The sequence below is a fragment of the Boleophthalmus pectinirostris genome, unplaced genomic scaffold (assembly GCF_026225935.1).
Source record: "Boleophthalmus pectinirostris isolate CB_2022bp ecotype Guang Dong unplaced genomic scaffold, ASM2622593v1 HiC_scaffold_16, whole genome shotgun sequence".
NCBI classification, from domain to species: domain Eukaryota; kingdom Metazoa; phylum Chordata; class Actinopteri; order Gobiiformes; family Gobiidae; genus Boleophthalmus; species Boleophthalmus pectinirostris.
Window position 1 is genome coordinate 16,301,863 of NW_026571095.1, and position 24,500 is coordinate 16,326,362.

General features: G+C 38.6%; 4 protein-coding genes across 4 annotated transcripts in view; 3 read left to right on the plus strand and 1 right to left on the minus strand.

The window, feature by feature from the left end:
- Positions 1–211: 211 nt before the first annotated feature.
- Positions 212–4,265, minus strand: LOC110173554 (ras-related protein Rab-11B). Its single transcript, XM_020939583.2, has 5 exons — positions 4,046–4,265; positions 2,011–2,206; positions 1,365–1,558; positions 1,197–1,277; positions 212–847 (listed from the first exon to the last, which is right to left on the minus strand). The coding sequence occupies exons 1-5, from the start codon at positions 4,083–4,085 to the stop codon at positions 702–704; spliced, it is 657 nt and encodes a 218-aa protein (XP_020795242.1). The 5' UTR covers positions 4,086–4,265; the 3' UTR covers positions 212–701.
- An 886-nt stretch (positions 4,266–5,151) lies between these two features.
- On the plus strand, positions 5,152–10,290 carry LOC110173496 (mitochondrial import inner membrane translocase subunit TIM44-like). Its single transcript, XM_020939516.2, has 13 exons — positions 5,152–5,223; positions 5,609–5,713; positions 5,871–6,035; positions 6,117–6,197; positions 6,290–6,439; positions 6,520–6,653; positions 6,737–6,822; positions 6,959–7,051; positions 7,127–7,251; positions 7,334–7,384; positions 7,468–7,557; positions 7,629–7,739; positions 8,338–10,290. Exons 1-13 carry the CDS (start codon positions 5,194–5,196, stop codon positions 8,455–8,457), a joined length of 1,341 nt encoding a protein of 446 aa, XP_020795175.2. The 5' UTR covers positions 5,152–5,193; the 3' UTR covers positions 8,458–10,290.
- A 4,128-nt stretch (positions 10,291–14,418) lies between these two features.
- On the plus strand, positions 14,419–15,746 carry LOC129408413 (cortexin-1-like). The gene has a single exon (XM_055152068.1). The coding sequence runs from the start codon at positions 15,260–15,262 to the stop codon at positions 15,527–15,529; it is 270 nt and encodes an 89-aa protein (XP_055008043.1). The 5' UTR covers positions 14,419–15,259; the 3' UTR covers positions 15,530–15,746.
- A 5,950-nt stretch (positions 15,747–21,696) lies between these two features.
- LOC110173536 (ceramide synthase 2-like) overlaps positions 21,697–24,500 on the plus strand; it is an 8,352-nt gene continuing 5,548 nt past the window's right edge. Inside the window, exons 1-6 of the mRNA XM_055151929.1 lie at positions 21,697–21,817; positions 22,315–22,502; positions 23,130–23,247; positions 23,786–23,904; positions 24,026–24,083; positions 24,264–24,314. Coding sequence (XP_055007904.1) covers positions 22,336–22,502; positions 23,130–23,247; positions 23,786–23,904; positions 24,026–24,083; positions 24,264–24,314 — 513 coding nt within the window. The 5' untranslated portion in view covers positions 21,697–21,817; positions 22,315–22,335. The remainder of the gene's footprint in view (positions 21,818–22,314; positions 22,503–23,129; positions 23,248–23,785; positions 23,905–24,025; positions 24,084–24,263; positions 24,315–24,500) is intronic.

Genomic DNA, 24,500 nt, shown 5'->3' on the forward strand with positions numbered 1-24,500 from the left:
AAAATATGGTAATAATCAGATTTAGAGTGTGGCCTTTCACAAAATTGGTTTTGGGTATAGTAACTGATAAATATGCAGTACAGTTTATTCAGAGCTCTCCTTCAGGGGCAGACCCTGGTTATACTTTGGGTTAGAGGAAAAAAAAACAGCTCTGGACTAGGCTTAGTTAGAAGAGTGAGCTACCTTGTGTTTTTAAAACAAGAACAGAGCATCTCAGTATTGTAAAATTTATCCATGGCATTAATATAATGTATGTGAGCAGACAAGCTATCAAAACAAAAAATATACTTTACACAAAAAGAAAGCATCAGCAGCATCAAAACCACTTTGAGATGATGACTTGACAAGGATGAGGAAGCCCAAAACAGGACTGCTGGTATGAAGAGAAACAAGCAGGGTTACCTGGAGGCCTGCAGCACAGAAAAGGCCTCAGCCGTCTGCTCCACAATCAAAAGTAACGGGTAGCTTTTGAACAATACCATCAGTCCTGGCTTTGCACTACAGTGTAGCAAACCTGGGTCATTATGATTTGAAATCATTTCATACAGCTCAGAGGACTGAACATTTGTGACTTAAAGGAACTGATCTTGCTCATTAAAAAGTGCAGACTAACACAATATTGCACCTCAAGCAAATGGAAGCAGACCAGCACACTAGATTTCAACTAATAATTGACCCAGGTGAAGGTGAGACGTGCAGGGCTACAGATTCTGACAGCACTGCAGCTTGTTCCCCCTCTGGCCGTCTGTGGTCGGTGGCACACTGATGTCTACCACATTATTCCCTGGAGACTCATCATGGGCGGACCGCTCTGCAATCTGTTTCTGCGATACAATCCGATATATTTCTGGAGCAAGGAAAAAACAAAGGTTTTAGCATGTGTGTTGTTACACTTATGCTTGTAAAAGAACCTGTTTATAATAGCCATTTGCTGTACAGGTGAATATAAACAAAATACACTTCCTCTTCAGAGAGGAAGTTTCTCAAGTTCAGTTTTACAAATGTCCTATACTTAACAGGAGTTGTCCTTCACCTATCAAACAAAGATAAATAAATATTGATAAGATAATATACCCTGTGAACAGTTTATGTAGCATTTGGGTCGTATGGCTTTAAACCCCCTATAATATAGTTAGAGGAACAAATTATTACAGTCTCTTCATTTGCACCATGGCCAGCCCATAGAAAAAACTCACCTGTAAGAATATTCTTGAAGGCCTCTTCGACATTTGTTGAGTCCAAAGCTGAAGTTTCAATGAATGACAGATTGTTCTTTTCTGTGAATAAAGCAGGAGAATTTAAAGAGCTTGCTTGAGTTTGTTCTCAAGTGGTTAGCCAGAAAGAATATACATGAGAGAGATCACCTGCGAAGGCCCGGGCCTCGTCTGTGGGCACAGCTCTGAGGTGGCGCAGGTCGCTCTTGTTTCCCACCAACATGATCACTATGTTGTTGTCCGCATGGTCCCTCAGCTCTTTTAGCCAACGCTCCACATTCTCATAAGTCAAGTGTTTGGCAATGTCATAGACTAAGAGTGCCCCCACTGCCCCTCTGTAGTACCTGAGGAGACAAAAAGTCAAGGCAGCGTCTATAGAGTTATTATAACCAAAACCTCCTACTACAGTCTCTTACAAAGACAAAGCAGAAACAATAACAGATTTCACTAAATAAGCAGCCAAATAAAGTGCTCCTCCAAATAAGACAAATATTTTATAGCTTATTCTGATTAGTAAATTGCAGCTCTAGATCAAATAATATATACTGCTTAATTACATATATAATAATCACAATTATAATAAATAATTCTTATTTTGTACTGGAAAAAGTTTATCTGTAGTGAAGGACGAGTTATCTTTTTTGATTGTGGTTTTAAAAGTAACTAATAGTTGTAGTGACATTGGTAATCTCTATGTCCTTATGTTGTTGATTTCAGTAATTTGTACACATTGAAAATGTCATCAGAAGTACCAAGCACAACCGAAATTTAGTTATAGTACTAGACATGGACTCACGCTGAGGTGATGGCTCTGTAACGCTCCTGTCCTGCAGTATCCCAGATCTGAGCCTTTATTGTCTTTCCGTCCACCTGGATGCTGCGTGTGGCAAACTCCACCCCAATGGTGCTCTTACTCTCCAAGTTAAACTCATTCCTTGTGAATCGAGACAGAAGGTTACTCTTGCCTACACCCGAGTCCCCGATCAACACGACTGTGAAGACACAGAAAGAAAAAGGAAAAAGGTGACATTGGTGCAAACACGTAAGAAGATGATGGACACTATGGTCCAATAATATGAAATAACTGTACAGTAGATAATTATGTCATCTTTTAAATGTGCACACCTCTGTAACTTCTGGTGGAGGGCTCACCACCTTGCTTGCTTTGAAGATGTTATTGATTTGTCTGGAATATTCCACTATGGCATAAAATCTATGGGGACAAACAACACCTCTTCCTAAGCAAGTGGCTCAACCAGACCAAGTAACAGGTCAGATCTGTGTACAGGCTAATACTTACAGTTAGAATTAGTTTTTTGGTGAAAATGAAAAAAAACAAATCAGATAACATATATGACATTTTAGACATTATAGACATTCTGAGCATCTCGATGGAGATAGTGGAACTACCAACATAAAAGTTACATACTGCACTTTTAATGGTTGAGTTTTCAACATAGTGATACAGGTATTCCAAGTTTATAAAGTAAGATAAGGTTTATTACTGGGGAATAACCAAAAATAACCACATGATTTGGTGGACCTGCTTGGGATGCCTGGGAGTTAGTGGTTTTACAGGCTGCATCAATGTAAACCGGAGAATGCAATTATCTACTGATGTCACATGTCGAATCATAACTTACAGTGTAGTCCTTGTGGCATGTAAACAATATATGTATGTGAGAAAACTCAGGGGTCATAGGAAGCTGAACTGCATAGTAATTTCTACTGAAAATAGGAACACTAAAATGTAGCTAAAAGAAATTTACAATGTGTAATTGTCCTTTAGCAAAGTATCCACCACAGAGGAAGCAAGCACATCTCTGTAATATGCTGAAATTCTAAGTACTATGAGTAATAGCCCATCGAAGTGGTTGCAACACCATAGTGAAATGAGATTAGTTTGTCTGCTTGTTTGTGTGTGGTGTCCATCCTGGTGTCTGTTGTTCACATCACAGCGGAGGTGGAGCACTGTTGTTTTCTTCACTGAGGAAATTGAGCCCAACTTTGTCCCTGTCCGACACAGTGCTCCCCCCAGGCTGCAGGAAGCTGATAACAGCCTCATCAAAACCTGAATCGACAGTTTCACAGCGCCTTGCCCTTCCTGTTCGGACTTGGGTTTAGGTGATGGATCGGGTATAGCCCAGGAGAGTAGAACCAAATTGGGGGGTGTATGATGCTCAGTGTGGGGGCTCCTCCGCTTCACCAGATGCCCTATTCATCCCACAGAGGAGACTTTGTTACATCTAAATGGCCTTTTAGCTTGTGCAGGCCCAGGATGTTAATGTGCCACAGGATTACGATCAAAGGGAGCCATTCTAGATACAAACATAAATATAGGCCAATAATCAGCTACATATTAGGTCAACCCACAAGGGCACAGCACAAGCTAAAACAAATTCACTAGGACTTTTTGCTGCATAATAAGCATCTTCCCAGAGCATCTTCATAGGAGGAGGATGTCTGTGGATCAATACTAGGTACAGGCGCACACAGGCCTGGGATAAGGTGAAATGGGTCACAAATGAAAAACAAGCCCATAAATAACACTAGCTTTACTGTAGCCAATTACTGCACTGTGAGTTGATAAAAGTTTAATACAAAGGCAGCGCATGGATTGGGTGTTGCATCCTATAAATATAGCTTGAGGCGATGTGATGTTACAATGAGAGTATTGTGTTGTAATAGACCTACTGACTGTCAGTGGTGATAAAAACAACACAACTGTCACTTCAGATGTTCATATGAAGCTAACGAGAACCACAAAATCTGATACAGGCTTCTATCATGATAGCTTTGTCGCTGTCGAGAGGGAATGCAGTCATCCTTACCTTTGAACAAGAAATCGTATTCATCGTCTCGGTTCCCCATTCTACACGAGGCTGCTACGCTGGTCCCCGGAAAACGCTGCGTTGAAACGGGCGTGAGATGGTCTTTGCTGTAAGATATAATAAAGATAGATAATGGTTTGGAATGGGAGTGTGCGCCAGAGTCGGCTGCTGTCAGGGCGAACTGGCCGCAGAAAAGGAGCTGAAGTCTGCAGAGGGAGGGGAGGAGTCCCTGTAGTGCGCATAGCTATCGCCAGGGGGCGCGCTCTACTGGCATACCAGCAGTGTTTGCGTTCAGCGCGAGGAAACTATCATTCACAATCATTGATATTTTATCAGTGCGTGTTTAAAAAAATAGCCTATGTAAATTAGATTGATTTGTGCTTTTTATAGAGCCCCTAAACACAATTTTTAAACCTATAGAAACGTAACAAATATAGCAACAGGAAATGTGGTGGAGCTCTTTTTTTTTATTCTTAAGTGAATTTGAGTTTGACGCATACTCTGACTGAACCGCACTTGTTTGCACGAATGCTGCAAAGATTATATGCTTTAATGTTGGCGTAATTGTTACAAACTCAAAAAAAGTATATATATATATATATATATATTATATATTATATATATATTATATAGTATATAGTATATAGTGTGTGTGTGTGTGTGTGTGTGTGTGTGTATATATATATATAATATATATATATATATATATATAGATAGATAGATAGACACACACACACGCGCGCGCACACACACACACACACACACATATATATATATATATATATATATATATATATATATATATATATATATATATATATATATATATATATATATATATATATATATATACATACACGTCCTAAAGACAGCCTACAAACATCCTAAAAACACCCCATATATATATATATATGGGGTGTTTTTAGGATGTTTGTATATGTGTATATATATATATATATATGGGGTGTTTTTAGGATGTTTGTAGGCTGTCTTTAGGACATAGACGTCTTTAGGACGTCTATGTGCCTTTAAAGCAGCAGTGACAGCTGACTCCGCCTTCCGCCCAGTTGCTCTCTTATTATTGGTCCAAACTACGGTCAGCTGACGCAGGGGAAACCACGTGCGTCTCTTCGCACTTCAAGATCAAGATGGCGGCCTCCGTGTGTCGGTGTTACGAGGTAATTTATTAATTTTTTCATTCATTCCCAGTCCACTTTTTGCTACTCAGTTTTCTATATCTTAATAAGATGGATTGCCTTTGTTTCAGTGTATGAAATCAGCGGGTGATGTTTTATTTTGAAATATAATTGCCCTCTTCTGTATTCAGTTGCATCAGATTAGCAGACAGTTGATAAATGTCAGTTTACTTGTGGTTGTAGCATTACCTGAATAATACCTCGTGGCCACTACTTCGCCTACATTTGTGAACGTGCATATATGTTTTGAGTGTGCGAAGAAAGGTGCCTGCTGACAGTTCTGATGGGAGATTTTATGCTTTAGTATGGGGTCCTTGAGATCCTCCTGCTGCTATATAACCGTAGTGTTGTTATTCTGGCCCTGCAGCTGGTCGGCAGACGAGCACTGACCCTTTGCTCACGGCCCCTGGTGTCCTTGGTTTGCCACAAAGATGTCTATAGGCTGCAAAGAAGCCCTGTCACATCTGTGCAGGTACTGCAAACTTTATTGTACACTGTACTAGTATATTCAAATCACTGATGTTGTTCATTAGTTATATAGTTACATTTAAATTAATCTTGTAAAAATGTTCTCTTTAGTTTGTCTACCTTTAGATGCATATGCTCATGTCTCTTTTTACATTGTATAGGTGCGGTATTCATCTGGGCGCAAAGGTTTTCTTGGTGAGTTTGTGGATAACCTACGGCAGGAGTTCAGCAAGAATCAGGAGATGAAAGAGAACATTAAGAAGTTCAGAGAAGAGGCCAAAAGACTTGAGGAGTCAGATGCCCTTCAACAAGCTCGCCGCAAATATGTAAGTATTATGTTATAGAGATCGTTCACCTTCACCCTTCACCTTTTCTTATATATTATTTGTTCTTTGTTATGATATCAGAAATCAATAGAAGCTGAGACGGTGAAGACATCAGAAGTGTTTAAGAAGACACTAGGTTCTCTGTCAGAAACTATGAAGGAGGTCGGATTCACATCATAACTTGACATTTTGTTTACGTTTTGTTTGTTTATTATTACAGAAAGAAACTGTAGGCCCATTTGTTGTTGTTTTAGGGTTTGGAGGAGGTGACTCGTACTGATCTGGGAAAAAAGATAAAGGAGGGAGTTGAGGGAGCAGCTCGCACAGCCATTCACTCTGCAGAGTCTGTGTCTAAAGGAGGAGAGAAACTTGGCAAGTCTGGTGCATTTAAGGCAATCTCTCAGGTCAGATGTTTTAAAAACTTTAAGGCAGTATTATTCTAAATGCAAAGCTCTTCTATTTACTACATGCACATGTTTTGTAGGGGGTAGAGGCGGTGAAGAAGGAGATAGATGTAGGTGATGCTGGTCCTTACAGAGCTCCGCCCCAATTGAGAAAGAGAACAGAGTTCTCCTCTAAAGACACAGACTTTGACTCAAAGGTTTATGAAGCCAATGAGTAAGTAACTGTTAAAGAGTCGTATATTACAGTGGTCTATTACAGTCTATCTACTTACTGATTTTGACAATTTTCTTGTATAGGGAGGCAATGGGTGTTGTCCTACACAAGGACTCAAAATGGTATCAGCAATGGAAGGACTTTAAGGACAACAATGTAGTTTTTAACAGTAAGTCGACATAAACCATGCTGTGATCTGATAGTATAAGAATGGAAATAATAACTGTTTTATATTATCAGACCAGTAGGTGGCACCATGTAGTGCTGCTTTCACTAAGTGCCATGATTCTTTCTTTCCCTCTCAGGATTTTTTGAAATGAAGATGAAATATGATGAAAGTGACAATATGGTCATCCGGGCATCCAGAGCGGTAACAGACAGGGTGACAGGCTTTCTTGGTAAGAACACGCTAGTTTTACTCAGCGGTTCTGGTTTAATATTCAGTTGATAACACTTTATTTATTATTACCTAGGTGGTCTTTTTTCAAAGACAGAAATGTCGGAGGTGTTGACAGAGATTGTGAAAGCTGATCCCTCTTTTGACAAAGACACATTCCTCAAACAGTGTGAGAAAGACATTATTCCAAACATTCTCGAGGTGAAAAAAGGAACATGTTCTTTAAACATATTACCTACAATAAAATGTTTGTCTAAAACAATTTTCTTGCACACTTGTGCAGGCTATGATCCGAGGAGAGCTGGACGTATTAAAAGACTGGTGCTATGAAGCTGTAAGTTTTTACCCTATTTTTGTAATCCGTACTATTGACCCTATCTTTAATTTGAACCCATTGTTGTTGATTCTTGTTGTTAGACTTACAGTCAATTGGCCCATCCAATCCAGCAGGCCCGAGCATTGGGTCTCTTGTTCCAGTCCAAAGTCTTGGACATTGACAACATAGATGTAAGCGCAATCATTATACAATGTTACAGAAAATCAAGGACACATACATGAGTGTTTTGTTTGTGCTGCAGCTGGCTATGGGGAAAATGATGGACCAGGGCCCAGTGCTGATTATCACCTTCCAGGCTCAGGTCGTCATGGTGATCCGCAGCCCCAAAGGAGACATTGTGGAGGGAGATCCGGTGAGTCAGCCATAAGCTCTACAAAAATACCAGCAACATGATATGATCAGGATCCAAAACATAAACAGCTGCATAATGAGTTTTTGTGTACAACCTTAATTTTTTTATATTCACTAAAATGTTGTACACATCACTGTGCACTGTTAATAGAATGAAAAGTTTGCGTATCATTTTTGTGTACTTTGCTCTTTCTGATAAATGCATTTCTATGTAGCACAAAGTATACTGGCCTGTGCCGGTTTGCTTCTGTTTTCACATCATTTTCCACTGTAGAGGCAATACACCCATTTTAAAGTCTTTTACTTTCTCTTAACCTCTATTGTTTCTTTATATATGTTGCCATGTCTCTCCTACTTAAGAAACTACTGTCTTATAAATAAAATTATAATGTTATTGTTGATAAAGAACAACCATATTGTACTTAATAAAACCAGTTAACATGCAGTTCCTTCATTATATTTCAAGCAGTCTAGTTAGAGCATTTCTAGTAATGGAGAAACCTAATGGAGACCTAAATGTGCATGAGAATACCCTGTTGTTTTCTCTGGAAGTACATGTCCTCAGAGATCTGACCCTGTGCCCTTGTGCCTCTGAACAGGACAAGGTGATGCGGATGATGTATGTTTGGGCATTGTGTCGGGACCAGGAGGAGCTCAACCCCAGTGCAGCCTGGAGACTTTTGGACATTTCTGCCTCCAGTACGGAGCAGATTCTTTAGGACAAGTGGGTGCTTCAAAAACATTGACAAGCCAATTGAAACAAGACAAGAAATGTAAATGTAACAACATGCCTTGAAAGCCTACATAGAACATCAAACAGTTTTCCGCATGTGGATAGCCATAGATGTGCACTGAACAAAGTAACTGACCAAATTGTCCCCATACTTGACTGACAATGAAAGTACGGTTAATTCAAGTCTGTAAATATATTGTAAGAAAAAAAAAAAAAGATAAACAAGCAGCGGAGGATTATGAAGAAACACAGATTAACTATTATAACAATAGAGAGATTAGGGGTGCATTCACACTTCATAATCATCTCATAAAAATGTGATTACACTGGGTTCCATAATGTAACTTGCACTAGACCTGGACTAAACTAGGACAAAAATGACACCGATAAGGCAAGTGTGGGTGCAGCCCTAATGTAAATATTACTGCTTAGCTATGTAGCAAAAGAGTCACTATGAGAAAATATATTTGCCATCAACTTTGTGAAACCTCTAAGTCATAGGGGTAGCATTATATAATATATATGCGTTAAAGTAAATCTGAATGAAAGTCCGCTGTTTAATGGGACCATTTTATGTGTTCAAGGACTGCTTAGAAACATGTAAATTCATGTTGTTGCTTTGTCAGTTAAATTCTGTGACTATATGTGGAATATGAATGCCTTGTGGTTAAGATATTATTTATAAGAATTAACATTCTTTTACTGTATACTGTATGTAAGTTAAATTCCTTGCTATAAAATAAGGCCTTTAAATACGGTATGTACATGTGTGCGAACAGTTTGCTGAAACTCTGGAAATAATGTAGAATATGTGTATTATTGTCCATGTTTACTGCTTTTACTATTCTGCATATTATGTCTAAAGGATCTCAAGGTTAAATCCCACACATCCCTGTCAGTATTTGCCTCACTTTTTGTTCCCATTATTGGCATATATAGCCTTGAGGCCGCTCAGATGAAAATGAAAAATTGATTTCCCAAAAATAGATTAATTAGCATTAACTTATTAAATAGAGTAGATTAAGTTGATAAATTTCATACTTGATCAATTTCATACTAGATGACAAAGTGTTGCATCAACACATTTAATGCCTAAAGATTGTACCATCCAAATAGATATCGATCTTTGCTTTACAAAGAGAATAATGTTTCTTGTCTGCTACTAAAATATGGTAACTCAGAATATGATTTGCTCTGTTCCTTCGACTCAGCATCTTCTGTGTGGCTATGTTGGTACTTACAGTTGAAAATTAAGTGCTTTCTGTGTGTAGACCTTTTGTTTTCCTCATTTCAAATCTGGCACATCTAGATCGATGCTGATGGATCAGAGCGTTCAGCTCCTTGATAAATCTATCGATCTCACTGTATTGAGATGATAGATCAGGCTTTAAATAACACGTGCCTGCTCATACTCATACGACCCAGTATGAAGGGGACCTCATTCCACTCCTGTCTGCAGTGATGAATGACTGGGGTTGTCCCAATACCAACTAAACCCACACTACAGTAACACATACACCAAGTCTCTCCCCCCTTTAATAAACCATTTATTTCTCTACTGAATACAATTGTGTAAATAATCACAGAAACAAAGACAATATAAGAATACATTATTTAAGCTGACCCTCCTCTCTAAAAATGCTCAGTCACAGATTTCCTAGGTTTGTGTAATGGCATGGGAGGAATTAAACCCACAACCCCCAGAGAGGCTGTAATGCCACGATTAAATCCTGTATTAAAACTGTTGGCTACAATCTTATTTCAAATAATACATAAACACATTTTTTAAAACATGAATAAAGAATGAAAGTGACAGAAACACTTTGGCTCCTGTGTCTTTTACAGTCTAACACTGTGTAAATCAGTGTATTTCTGTGAGCTCATAGTGTGGGGTCGGCTGCACAAACACAACAGACAGGCTTTAGACCTGCAGACATTTCATTTTCTTTTTATCCTGGACTCTTTCACATGTTTATAAAGCAACATTATATATAAACTCTGCTGATATTACATAACTCAGCAACATTTGTTTTATGCAGTATAGCTTTCCATATATAAAATGTATTATTGTATTTTTTTTATAGTTGCAGTTCTGTCCATCAGAGCCATATTTGGGCTTGTTAATGATAGTTGCGGGTGTGCAGAGCAGAACCATCACTTGAGACTAAGGGCTCTGTTGACTCACACCTGCCCCAGAGCCAGGCCTGCCTCCCCTGACCACCCGCTCCAATTAAGCCTCTGAAGCAGCTCAGTCTCATTACCCACACACTTCTGTATATCAATTATGGCCTGACAGGAGCGCTGTGCTCTGCGTGAGGGGATAATGTTTTCCGTTGGAACATTGTGGATTATTAATTAAAGCTACAGGGACGTCCCGCGGGCCTCGGGCAGGGCACAGACTTGGGACACAAGGACCCAGGTCTGTGAGCTTTTAATTGGGCTCTTACATTATATACAAACCAGTCAGTCAGTGAAATGAGGGGGCACAGTAGGTCAAAAGCTTTTCATTATGCATTATTAAAAAAAGAAAAAAAAACTGTATCAGATCATGTAATAAGTCTTAAATTATGCAGACATGACTGGGATAAATAATGTAGTGAGAGAATTAATACAAGTAAACAAACACATTGTTTATGACCTACATTTATTGGACTTCTCGATATTTATCTGTTTAATGTTTTATCTGTCAGGTCAGTAAACTTTTACATGATTGGTATATCCAGCAACAGGGGACCTGATCTTTACAAGCTACATGAACATATACTGTGGATCTAATCAATGCAGCTTCACCAAGTAAGGAAAGCAGTAATTTTATAATCACATGAATCTATAGTTATGTCCACTGGCAAGACACCTCTTCTATGTGAATGTGCATGTCGGAATCCAGATGGCAGCCAAGTTTCTGTCAAGATTAGGTCAGCACTGCCTTCAGAAACAATATATTGCTAGCTGTGGCAAGTGAAAGTATAACATTAGAGTTTAAAAGTCGCAAAAGACTTGGCTGTGTTTATTTATTGTATTTATATTGGCTTAGTTGCTGTTCGATGAGCTACTTTGTTCACTGGTGCAGAGTCGGCTCCAGCTGCGTCACATTAGCACCAGGGGCCCTCCGTGTCACTGCTCCACCAAGTCTTATTATATAACGCACTCGCCACGACAGGCTCTGGGCCCTTTACTCATCCAAACGCAGATTACGCGCTGCGTCTAGGCGCGGACAGACCCTCGTGAAGGGCAAGAGGCACGGGGGCGGGCTCAGAGTGGAACTTATTAAAGCCCCGTGGAGTAGGTCTGCAGCCGCGTGTCACCACGGGACCACAGGGAACGAGCCCGGAGCCGAGGAATCGAGGAGCTGTCCGCGGTGCTGAACTTGTCCGAGTCCACCTCATGTAAGTTTCACACCAATTTCTACAGGATAAAAACTTTAAATGTCAACGTTACAAGGAAGTCGTGTTTACAAGAGATGCGTTGCACTGACGTTGAAGTTTGTTGAGTAATTCGTCTCCTCCGATGCTACTTTCACTTTAAAAACAACCGAAAGACGGAGTTTCTCGGCTAATGGCGAGTAACTTTGGAAAAGCAACTTTTTTCTACTTAGTTAACAGTCATCAACCAAAATACTTCAGACATTTTTCTTTTTGACTGAACTGAACTTTTAAAAAACTATACTGCTTATAGGGATTACTTCTTTGCCGAAAAACACAAATGGCTGTTTTCAACATTGTGTTGTTAAAATGAGAACAGGTATAGTCTAACAACCGAGTGATTCAGTCAGTGACAAACACTGAAATATAAAAAAAAAAAAAAAAAAGCAGTTGAAAGTCCACTTGTTTAACCTGTTTTAGAACAGTTAAGGAGTACCGTAGTAGTAGTAGTAGTAGTAGTAGTAGTAGTAGTAGTAGTAGTAGTAGTAGTAGTAGTAGTAGTGTTTTACTAAAACTGCACAGGGCTACTGATTTATGTGTTTGGGCAGTAGTGAGTAAAAACTGATGGGGCATGAAATTGTCACAACAGTCTTATTTATTTATTTTCTTAAGGAGTTTTTTCCCCCCACAGAGACAGGGTGACCTTAGTCAACCTTTCCATCTCAACACAAGGCAGACTGGAAGCATATTTTATTTTATTTTATTTTATTTTATTATTGACTGATAAACAGAAAGGGTTGCCAGGCAGGGCATCTGGTGTAAAAACTCAAATCAAATTCTTTACACTGTCATGTTTTTGAAATGGTAACTCCTTATTTTTTATCATATATAACTATTATCTGCATATTTATTTATTTATTTATTTCTCAATTTTAAGAATATATACAACACAAAAATAGACCAAAAATAACTAAGACAAAAAACAAATAAACAAAAAACAAAACCCTCACACACCCCGCCTTTCTCGCCACACTCAACACTTATACAAATAGTACAAAAACACCACTGGGTAAACAAAACATCAACTGTCAGTCATGTCAATTCCAATCATTTCACCCTTAGAGTGTGGAGAATCTTCACCAGGAAGATAAGAGTTCACTGATCTAATTAGATTTAATAATAAAACTTAAGCTTTTCCGAATATTGTTAGCTGGTCACATGCACCTATACTTTCCCTGTTGGTTTGTTCCAGTCTGTACCTGGTCTGTCCACACAGATGTAACCTCGGCCCATTTGATAATTGATACTGAGGCAGGCACTTTCTTTCATTATGTCTTTAAGTTGCCTATTAAAAGCCTGGGCCTTGCTTTAAGACCATCAGCCTCACTATCAATGCCTGTCTCTGGGAGGATGGAGAGTTGTCAGAGGGAGACCCGCAAATAGAATGTGCTGACCAAGAGTTAGTGCTGGACTAATATTGCTGTTGAACTCACAGGGGTGCAGTGCATGGGGTTCTATGGGATATGTGCATACTCAAACTTTTTCCTGTTATATTAATCACCATTCAATCCACTTTATTACTGCACAAAAATATAGGAGTCCATGTTATGTTATTTTCTGATCTATGTTATAATGTTGTTCCCTCATTATAAACATACCCAGCGTAGTATTTTACTGCATTCACACAATACACACACCCTGCATATTTAGGCTGAGCTCTACTCACACACAGAAAACACCCTGTTCCATCTTGTGATGTCATGTGGTAATACAGGAACTGCTCCACTGTGTTTTTAAACTCCATATAATTTCGTAGAATCAGTCTGGTCATTTCAGCTGTGGAATTGGCCATTCTCTAATGAACTAAAGATAAAAGGTAGATGCTGTCTTGAAAACTACCTCTTCATGACATCACGAGGTGGAACAAATCATTTTGAGCTTTGGAAATGTAGACAGTCTTAATAAAGGGTTACTCAAACATGTGTGAATGAAACAAAACACAACTTGAGATATGTTTTTGAGGAGGTAACAATATTATAAACTCACAAGAGTCAATTTTGTGTAATATTTAAGGACACAAAGTATGGATCTGATCATCTGATAAAACTTCAAGGGTAAAAAATTTTCTGTGAATAATGTCCTGGATGTATTTCTATTATTTTATACAAGTATTTATTAGTTATATTATCATTCTTGACATGAGCAGCTGATTGATAGCACAGTAGACACTATTTTAATTTTGCTCTTTGTTATTTTATTTTAATGTGTGAGCTACTGTGCCCAAATCATTTCTCTTTTGGGTTAAGTTTCAGTAAGTCTACTATTGCCCAGAGGGGAATAAGTGAAAACATTTTCCATGTGGAGTATGCATGCTCTCCTTGCGTCTGTGTAGGTTTCCTTTAGGTTCTTCAGTTTCCCTATCACTGAAAACATCTCCCCTCTAGGACTGCCCTATAAATGAAAATCCACATCTCAGTGGGACTCTCCTTGTCAAATAAAAAATAATAACTATATCTTTATTATTCTGTGAGAAGCACCTTGGTGGTTTCTTGAAGCACCTTGGTGGTTGTGTAATGACAATTTGAAAGTGCAAGTGCATTTTTCACTGGCTTGTCCACTGACCACACATGAACCACATGAGTGCAGCTTTAAACAGTGAAAATCTATACATCTTGACATGTTCCAAGGCCCCTGTTCAGCCTTTAACCCCTTGAATCACTCACATTTGAGCTCAGTCAGCATCTCGCCACAGTTTTTCATGTTGTGTATGTTTCTCTTCTAGGTAACCACAGATTCTACAACTTACTCCAAATGCCACCAGTACTACTATTAAACCTTGACCTGTGTAACCCTTTGGAAAGAAGAAATTTCATGGAGAAATTCAGCAAAACCAGACACCAGTTTGAAGTCATTCTATTTATCTGTGAGACAGTGGTTGAAATTGAGAGACATGGTCAGTTTTAACCTTAATTTGTCACTACAGAGAAGCCCTCTCCATCAAAGAGGGCATGCTGTTTGATGACACAAAAAATATTGATCACCTGAGACCAGGAAGACTGATGGCTGAAGTTACAACAAGAGAGAAGTGTGTATAAAAACATGTAGGTCACTGTGTTGTTTGCAATACATAACAGAATTATAGCTTTTGACAGACCAGTTTTATCTTCTAAGAGGCAGGGATTTGGTTATTGCTCTTGCATTTCTTTTACTCTGCGTGCCCTTCCTAACCACAACTTAACCTTCTGCCTCAAACTATGGCGTCACATTGCTTTCTATAAAGCCACACTTACTGCAAAGAAAACAAACTTATCTGAACATGAGCTGATTCTGTTAATTCCAAAAAGCCATATGAAAGCAAAATAAATTGAAATGTTGGTGTTGTGAAACCTTCAGCTTTTCTTGTATGAACTGACTTGACTGCTCAATATGGCTGACACAAATTACTGGGTGGTGGACTATGAGTTCTCGTCTCCAGCTCCATTCCCCCGGGGTGGCTCTGATGTGGACTTGCTGGAAGGTCATGGGGAGCAGGGCACAGCCTTCTGCCTGGTGGGCCTCTTGGTGCTTCTGCTGCTGTTTCTTATGGTGAGATGTGTCCGAATCCTCTTGGACCCCTACAGCAGCATGCCCGCCTCATCATGGACCGATCACAAGGAGGGCCTGGACAGAGGACAGTTTGACTATGCTCTGGTTTAATCTCATGATAAGAACAAAGAACAAATGAAGCCAAAGGTTGTGACTATAATGGTCCACACTCTTGTTTCACAAATCCAAGCTGCCAGTGCTGCTAAAAAGAGATTCTGTTTAGTAGATTTAATACATTTCACAAGTTTAGAGATTTAAAAGTTGCAATTTCCATTTTTTTAATCAAGACTGTTTAACTTTATAATGCAATGTTTTACAAAATGTTGTACTTTCCTTTTTTTCTAGAAATTGCAAAGTAATACGTTTTATTTTTTTACTTGCATGTTTGTGCTTTGCCGCAAACCTAAGCCAGAACAGTTGCAGAATAAATGCAAGTTGAGTAAACTAGTTTACACCTTAAATATGATGTGATTTGGAACTTAAAACCCTTAAATTCAGGAGTTTTATTATTATCATTTACTGTATATTTGGATGCTACTTATTTAGATACAAACCATACTTTGTAAATTCCTAAGAAAACATTCCTCAGGTAGAAAGCTCTATTAACCAACCGTTTAGCAGCTATTTCTAACAATGTGATTTTCAGTCTCTTTTCGTAAAGTTATAACAGATGAGAGAGGCTTATACACCTATCCCTTTAAGAGGCTTTGTGGGATAATATGAAGAGAATCTGTGTAATATGAAGGTATCATAATGAAAAGCACTGATGTCATCTCTACGCTTAATCCTTACCTTTAGTCCTCCTGCAGTTCACCAGCCAAAACTGTGCCTGTAGAAATGTCTGATAAAAACGCTCCTTTATTTTTAGTCTGAATTTGTTACCTTTTGATAATCCATTGTTAATAAAAAATATTTCCTGAAAAAAAAAAAAAATAAAATAAAAAATAAAAACAGCTTTGTAGATGACGTTGGTCCAGTGGTTTGTTATTGATCATTACAGTTGTCGTATTGAGGGCTTTTTGTCTGGTTATTTTTCCTTCATCTATTCACAAAAGTCTGACTCTAGCAAGAAGAACTAAACTGTCACCTGCAATTCTGACAAAAGAAACGTGCTTAAACTCTTGCCGCAGAGCTACAGTCAATATCCACGAGATTTAGAGCAAATTCAATCTATGAGGGATCAATGGAGACTCGTAAAGAGACACGGCGTCTTAATTCACGCAGATGAACCATCTTCTGCGTCAGGACTAAAGCCCATGTCAGTAAGCAGGTTGGTAAAGAAATGTTGAAGACTTGTACATTTGGAGTAAACTTGTTTTGTTATGTTTTAATAATAAAATGCATAGTTTGCAATATTGCATAAAGTTTGTATCAAGTTAGTTTGTACCAAGTTAGTTCGTATCAAGTTAGTTCAACCACAGAAGGGAGGTGTGTCAGCTGGAAGCCTGGTGCAAAACAATCTGTGCATCAGTGAAGAAAAGAAAACTAAGGAGATCATCGTGATTTTTGAACTCTCCTCTATACATCAATGGAGATGCAGTGGAGATTGTCTCCTGTTTCAAAAACCTGGGAGTCCAAATCATGAGTAATATGATTAATATGCAACTGGCATCTATAAATACCAGTTGCATATTAAAGGAAGCACATCAACACCTCTACTTTCTTAGGGGCCTCGCAAAAGCAGGTCTGTCCAGACGGCCTTTTACAGGTGTGCGGTGGAGAGTATCCTCACTTCTAACGTGACTGTGTGGTTCAGCAGCAGCACCATGGCAGAGAGGAAAGCTCTGCAGAGGGTAGTAAGAGCTGCTGAGCACATCTGCAGCTGAAGTCTGACCTGCATTGAATACATTTATATCAAGGTGCAGGAAAGAAGCTTACAGCATCATGGAGGACTCCGCCCACCCAGCACATGGACTTTTTACAGCTCTCCCATCAGCCAGAAGACTGCGCCACCTACAGGCCAGGACCACCAGACTTCGGCAGAGTTTTTCCCAGGCAGATCAATGTCAGAAAGCCCGGACACTAATGCACCTTACAAAATAGCACTGACTTAGAAAATGGGGGCTGGTGGGAGCTGTTTTTAAAGACTGTATTTGACATATGATATTTTAAACGATTTCTGTTTTTTGTTTTTTTTTTTTTATGCTGAAATGACAAATAAATTCTAATTCTGATTCTCATTCCGCTTTATCTATCGCCTTCACTTCAAGCTAATTAAATTGCGCTCTTTTCTGAACTCTTGTGGATACTTTGTGTACTACATGTCAGAGAAAACCTTACTATTTAGTCTGGTTCCTAGCAAAAAAAAAAAAGTTGTGCAATGGCCGCTGGATACAGAAAGCGTAAAGCTGTCAGAAAAGAAATAAACTTTGTATTTTACACTCAATCCCTCAAACACAATGTCACTTAATCTTAATCTTAGCAATAGACTGCTCAGGAGGACTAAGATATATATTATTAGTCTGTGTGTGGTTGTTTTAACACTCATTAGGGACTGACAAATAAATGATAATTAGAAATATTAACTTTATAATCAGTGGTGGAAGAAGTACTCAGTTGTGTTACTGAAGTAAAAGTAGAGATACTGGAGCAAAAAAAACTAAACAAAATATTAAAGCCGCGCGCGGCGATGGTGGCCCTCGCCCCGGGCGCGCACCGCCCCCCCACGCGACCTCCGGGGACTCGCGACCGTCCCGGCACGCCACCCTCTCTTCCCGACATCCGCCCAGGCCGACAGCTCGTCGATTAGACACATTCCATAATGCACCTTTAAATATTTTTAGGAGTCATTGCTCCCCTGCTGGCCAACAGCGGAAAATGCACCATGTCCGTTTTTTTTGTTTTGTTTTTTTTTTGCTCATAATCATGCATAGAACTTATTCCCTGAATTTGGTACAAATCCAATAATGTTGACATGTTATGTCTATGGTAGGGGCCGCTATAGAGTTCACTTGTCATATGCTTTATAGTGTATTATATTCAGGCTCAGATCACGCATTATTGATTCAAATTTCAGCACGATCCGATTAAACATGGGCATATAACAATTTTTTAACTATTTCTTGGGGGAGTCTTTGCGCCCCTGCTGGCCAATGGTGGAAAATGCATCATATCCATAATGGACTTTTTTGCTTGTATTCATGTGTAGAATTGTATTTCCAAATTTGGTGCTAATCCGATAATGTTTACGTTTCATGTCTATGGTAGGGGGCGCTATAGAGTTGACTTTTCATATGTTTTATATTGTATTATATTCAGGCCGTGATCATGCATTAGTGATTCAAATTTCAGCACGATCGGACTAACCCTGTGGGTACAATCATTTTTTAACTATTTTTTGGGGGAGTCTTTGCGCCCCTGCTGGCCAGTAGTGGAAAATGCAATTTGTCCGTAATAGACTTTTTTGCTTGTCATCATGCATAGAATTTAATTTCCGAATTTGGTCCAAATCCGATAATGTTGACGTTTCATGTCTGTGCTAGGGGGCGCTATAGAGTTCACTTGTATTAGATTTCATATTTCATTACATTCAGGCCTGGATCACACAATTGTGATTTGAATTTGAGTTCTCTAGGACAATGCCTGTGGCCGTGACAGGTCACCGAAAAAACAGGAAATGAAGGCGTTTTTCGGCGGCGTGCTACGGGCGAACCATAAGGAGTATTCCAAAAAAAGTTGAAAATTTCTGTGAGTTTATGTCTGTAGATGTGACATGTCAAATCTGAGCTCATTTGGACCAAACCCCGGGAACTTGAATCTTTTTGTAGACACCCAAGTCAAAACGGCGCCGAATGTTTGATCCAATATGGCCGACTTCCTGTTCGTCATAGGGTCATGCTCCAATTCATCTTTTGGCTTGTCTCATTGTTCTCTATCACTGTCCCGAATTTCGTTTCCCTGCGACAAACTTTGTTTGTCCCTAGTCCCATAGGGGTCGAATTCTAGGTGGCGCTGTTGAGTCGGGTCACTCGGGTCATTGTCGCAATGCCCATTTTATCGAATTTTTCGCCGGGCCGATCGATCTGGACCCCGGTTTGGGGACTTTTCGTCCATGTTCAGGGGGTCAAAAATGCGATCGTTTGGTCGGAAAAGGGAATAAAAAATAAATAAAAAAAAAAGAAACCGACGAAGAACAATACCCCTCGCCCCTAACTTTGTTAGTGGTGAGGGCCAATAAAAGTAAATGTAAAAATATCACATGAAAAATCTACCCAAGTAAAAGTATCAAGTACCATGCCCATTTAAAAATTTACTTAAATAGTAAAAAATAACAGTTTTTTGTGTAGATTTTGAGATCTATCCAAATGGAATGATTTTTGTAAACAATTGTGCTGAATTTTGCTCAGCAAAAACAATTAAATTAACTTTATATATTATATTATATATTATATTAATTATTTTGTTTACTCAAACTACAAATATGTTAAAAATAAGCCGTCAGCCTTTTCAGAAGGTCACAGACAAACATAAAAACTACTTTTACTTTTCAGTCTAGTTCAAAAATGTAGTGGAGTAGGAAGTACAGATACCTGTTCTCAGATGTACTGAAGTAACAGTAAAAACCATTCTCTTTAAAATTTACTTAAAGATGCATGATGTAACTTTTCAGTTGAGGGTCTGTCACCTTTTTGTCTCTATGAATATGTCATTTCTCTTTTTTGAATGTTCCACAATATGACAATAAACAGATTTACCTTACATGTACTCAATTACAGGTGGTTTTATTGATCTAAAATACCTAGAAAACAAGTATTCTAACTATGAGCAAGGTTGTTTCTGTAAATTGGCCTGGTTTGGGTTCCATGATGATTGCAGGTTTTAATGCCATACTGTGAAACATTTCAGACAAAGCAATAACATCTCTATGGAGAAAATATTTGACTGGCCTCCACCATAAAAGTTACACAATGCACCTTTACATAAAATACAGATACCTAAAATGTATACTCAAGTACAGTACTTTACTACTTTATTACCCTTCTCCACTGATTATATTTAGTCCTGTCAAAACCCTCAGCCCCAGGACTCCCCTTTGGTTTATCACACTCCTACAGATGGTTTGAATACCACTGTCAGACTCATTACTGCCCCAATTCAACAGATACATTTGTGCTCCAGTGGACCCTAATAACACAGTGAACAAAGCCTCTCTCTTGTGCCTCTATACACAATCGCACACAGTGACCCACAGCCAGCACACACATATGCAAATCACTCTCCTATGGAAAATACCACAGTATACACACATTAGGCCATATTTGGGAGCTCTCTGTGTGCATAAACACTATTAACACGGACATTACACAACTACAGCATGCAAAACAGCTTTATACATTTTCGCATTGTTTACTTGGGTTCAATAAAAAGAAAAAGTTACCAACATTATGGTGAGGCATGCAGCCTATGCAAATCAGTGGTCTCATTTGTTTTAGACAAGATCAGCTAAAGCAGTATGAATATTTCTAATACACAGTCACAATACAGGTAGGGACTCGATGTTCGCATGGACCATATGCTTTCCTATGGTGTACTGTTTTTACTGAAACAAAGAAATAGAGTCCACGATCCACCTACATAACTACTGCAATATCAGTAAATCAGATGACCCCTCCCCCTCTTCCCCCTTTAGTGCAACATGGGACAATGGTGTGTGGGACTCCAACTGTGAGTCCTTTAAACTTTAGATATTCAAAGCAAACATGGGTGGGCTTGTTGTCTGCAAAGAAAAATAAGCAGGCATATACACAGGCATTTTAGAATTACATACATCAAAGTTAATTTCCAGCAAAAAGGGAATGACAGTAAGTTAATCACAGTAAGTTATAACAGCATGTCCAAAAATTTAATAATTAATAATAGATAATTAAACTTAACAATATTAGAGCTATCATGACACACTCTATTATAAACAATGTCTTTGTTATTGCTGCTGGTTTAAAGGAGCAGGAGACGCCCCTTGTGTTTCATTAACCATACTGCTTTGGGAATGCGACCATCCCGTTAACAGCAATCCGGAAGTGTGTCAAAATAAAAGCTAGTTAAAGCCATCATCTGGCCACAGTGAAAAATATAGAGGCTTAAAAATGAAAAAAACATGATTAAAATTGGTTGATCAAAGATATGTATTCTGCTTAACATATATTTATCCAATAGAAAATTAGATAAAGGAGAAGAAAACGACATATTTTTGCACAGTTTTTATTTTGAAAGTTCGTTGTTTCTCTATGTTCGCTGAAGGTGGCTTTACGCGCACCCGCTCACTTATCTCCGTGTCGTCGCTAGGATTCAGCAGCATTGAAGCGCATCTCATCTCCGATTACCACAATCACAACCAGAAAAGCTGTTTTTGGATACATTTATTGCACATTGGAAGATTTCTGAACGAGGCCAGACGATCAGGTGAGTCTAAAATAGAGCCTAAATCTAAATACGACCTATAACATCTTATTATTACAAATAGAAAAATATAGGCCAATTTTAAAATGTATGCAATGGGATAGTTGGCCGTGAGTCAAACATATAACCTACACAATGTTTTGTGGTCGTATGGATGCGGGAATAGCACAATCAAACATGATGTACTGCTGAGCATGGGAGGAATAGGAGCACACACACACGCACACACACACGCACACGCACACATACACAGAATGCACAAATTATAATCTTTTGTGTTGGCAGAGATCCTTTTTTGTTGACACAATGCCTGTAATTGCAAGCAAACATTCATTTATGAGTTAGAGCATTGCTGTGTCTTTCACCAGAATAATACTATCCACTCTGTATTAAGCTCCTCTCCAGGGTACCAACTATATTTTAGACCTATTACTTACATAACCATCGAGACCCTAATAAACCACACAAACACTAATATTCTTTGTGTTTTTCTGCTCCAGGCTGTATCTAGTTATAGTACAATGGAGCTGGTGCCAGATTTGTGGAGGCAGGAGCTATGGCTTCCTCCGGGGGTGACCTGGGAGGACATGGAAAGCCTGGGACCATCCGCACGCCCCCAACCCCAGGACCTGCTCCTCACGCTGCCCCTTGCTTTGGGCTTTGTCGTTCTGCGCTACCTATTTGAGAGGTACACCCACACGTGAAAAATACTGCTGTTCAATGTTTAGATGGAGAGACACATCACGTAGCAGACTGTGAGCTATTTTAGTCATTAAATAACTTGTGTTGAATAATATGTTTATTTACAGTAAGTGTGGAGGTTTTCCTGTAACATTATCCAGGGGTAAAGACACCACAATTGTCAGTAACATTAACATTTATTAACTATGATATGACTCATGTTTTAGTCACACAATGCTTTAAGTTTAATTACCTATTACACATAACACTCTCTGCATATTTTATACGCTACAGTATTCTGTAGAAATAAATATAGGCTATTTAGCCTTTGTTGAATTACATGTTTACTTAATCATCATTTAATCAATTTAAACAATGTGTAAAACATGTTTAAATTCAAAATCTTAAATTTCATCTCCTTCAATTATTTAGTACTTTGCTATTACCACATTTTCACATATTTTATTTATATATATTGTTCAAACATGCAAAATCTTAAAAAGTGTTGCTATAAACGTTTTCTGCTGAAATCTGATAATAGTGATTGTGACCTGTTATAATGTCCACACATGAGTCATTTATAATTTACAGTAAAGCACCTCAGGGCTATTATCTGGCTCTTTGTTCTCCACAGATTCTGCGCCCCACCCATGTCCAGATGTTTGGGGGTGAGGGACAGGTTACAAGTGCCTGCAGCCCCCTCCCTTAAGCTGGAGTCCTATTACAAACACCAGAGCAGAAAGCCCTCTCAGGTAAGTCATTAAACCAGAGGATATAAAGCACACAGCCTTTAAAGATATCTGAGCTGAGTAAAACGTCTTCAATGAAGGCACAATGAGACAAAGCTCTGTATAAGAGGTCGTGATGGAGACGCTTCCTTGTTCCTGGAAAAACAGCTCCCAAAGGAAAGCTCCACTATATGTTAATATAGGCAACTAACACAACAGTTACACCTCGCTTTAGTTTTAATAGTGTTTCTATATAAATGGGATAGTCTTATTGTAATCCAGGTTACAGAACTGAAACTTTGTAGTAATACTGAAAATAAATGATGATACATACAGTATAATTGTCTACAAAATAGCAATCCAGATCAAAATCTCTATTGTAAAAGCAAAGTTGTTTTTCTTTTAGCCAAATTATTAACTGCAATCTATGGTGATTTGTTTTACATGTTTGGAAATCCTGTGAATACCTTGATGCATATTAAAATAAATAGTAAAATTAATTAGTCACATGCTACTCCTTAGATCAGGTGGTCAAACTAAGACTTTTTTTTTCATCTTTCAGAAAGAAATAATACTTCTGATGTCACAGTGTGGGAAAAGTCAGAGGCAAATTGAGACATGGTTCAGGCTACGCAGGAACCAGGACCGGCCGGGTCAGACCAAGAAGTTTGGGGAAGCTGCGTATGCTGAGATCTCTGTGTCATCATACTTATTGATATATATATATATATATATATATATATATATATAGCTGTACAAAACATGCAAGATGCATAGTAATGACTGCTTTATTCTTTAACAGATGGAGGTTTTTCTTCTACAGCGCAGCCTTTATTGCTGGATTAAGTTGCTTGATTAATGTAAGTTACTTCAAATAAGAAAACACAACCACTTAACATTACATCACTTGCTTGGATTTCAGCACATCTCCTTATGTTTAAATGTGATACCATTTGTTTTGTTGTTTATAGAAATAGGACTTAAAGAATATCAATACTATTTTGACAATGTTTATTATCATGCTTGTGTTGTGTTTACAGAGGCCATGGTTTTGGGACTTGAGGGAATGTTGGAGACAATATCCTGTACAGGTAAAATCATGTCAGTTTTTTCTGGTGGGTAGGATATGTCTCCTGCTTGTTCTCAAATAAGCCTCAGTGTTATTGCTTCTGCCTGGAATGTTCCACTATATGTCATATTTCATTACAATATACATAAATAGAAATAACTAGTTGGCCAGCCTCTGCGTTTTAGACAGGAAGTGGGCAAACCAAGTG

Excerpts from the sequence above, each read along its gene's own strand:
- LOC110173554 (XM_020939583.2), bottom strand. The coding sequence starts at position 4,085 with ATGGGGAACCGAGACGATGAATACGATTTCTTGTTCAAAG. Across the intron at positions 1,278-1,364 it reads CGAGGCCCGGGCCTTCGCAG|AAAAGAACAATCTGTCATTC; the intron begins GTGATCTCTCTC and ends CTTTATTCACAG. Across the intron at positions 848-1,196 it reads CTTCAAGAATATTCTTACAG|AAATATATCGGATTGTATCG; the intron begins GTGAGTTTTTTC and ends TCCTTGCTCCAG.
- LOC110173496 (XM_020939516.2), top strand. The coding sequence starts at position 5,194 with ATGGCGGCCTCCGTGTGTCGGTGTTACGAG. Across the intron at positions 7,252-7,333 it reads TTATTCCAAACATTCTCGAG|GCTATGATCCGAGGAGAGCT; the intron begins GTGAAAAAAGGA and ends ACACTTGTGCAG. Across the intron at positions 7,740-8,337 it reads ACATTGTGGAGGGAGATCCG|GACAAGGTGATGCGGATGAT; the intron begins GTGAGTCAGCCA and ends GCCTCTGAACAG.
- LOC129408413 (XM_055152068.1), top strand. The coding sequence starts at position 15,260 with ATGGCTGACACAAATTACTGGGTGGTGGACTATGAGTTCTCGTCTCCA.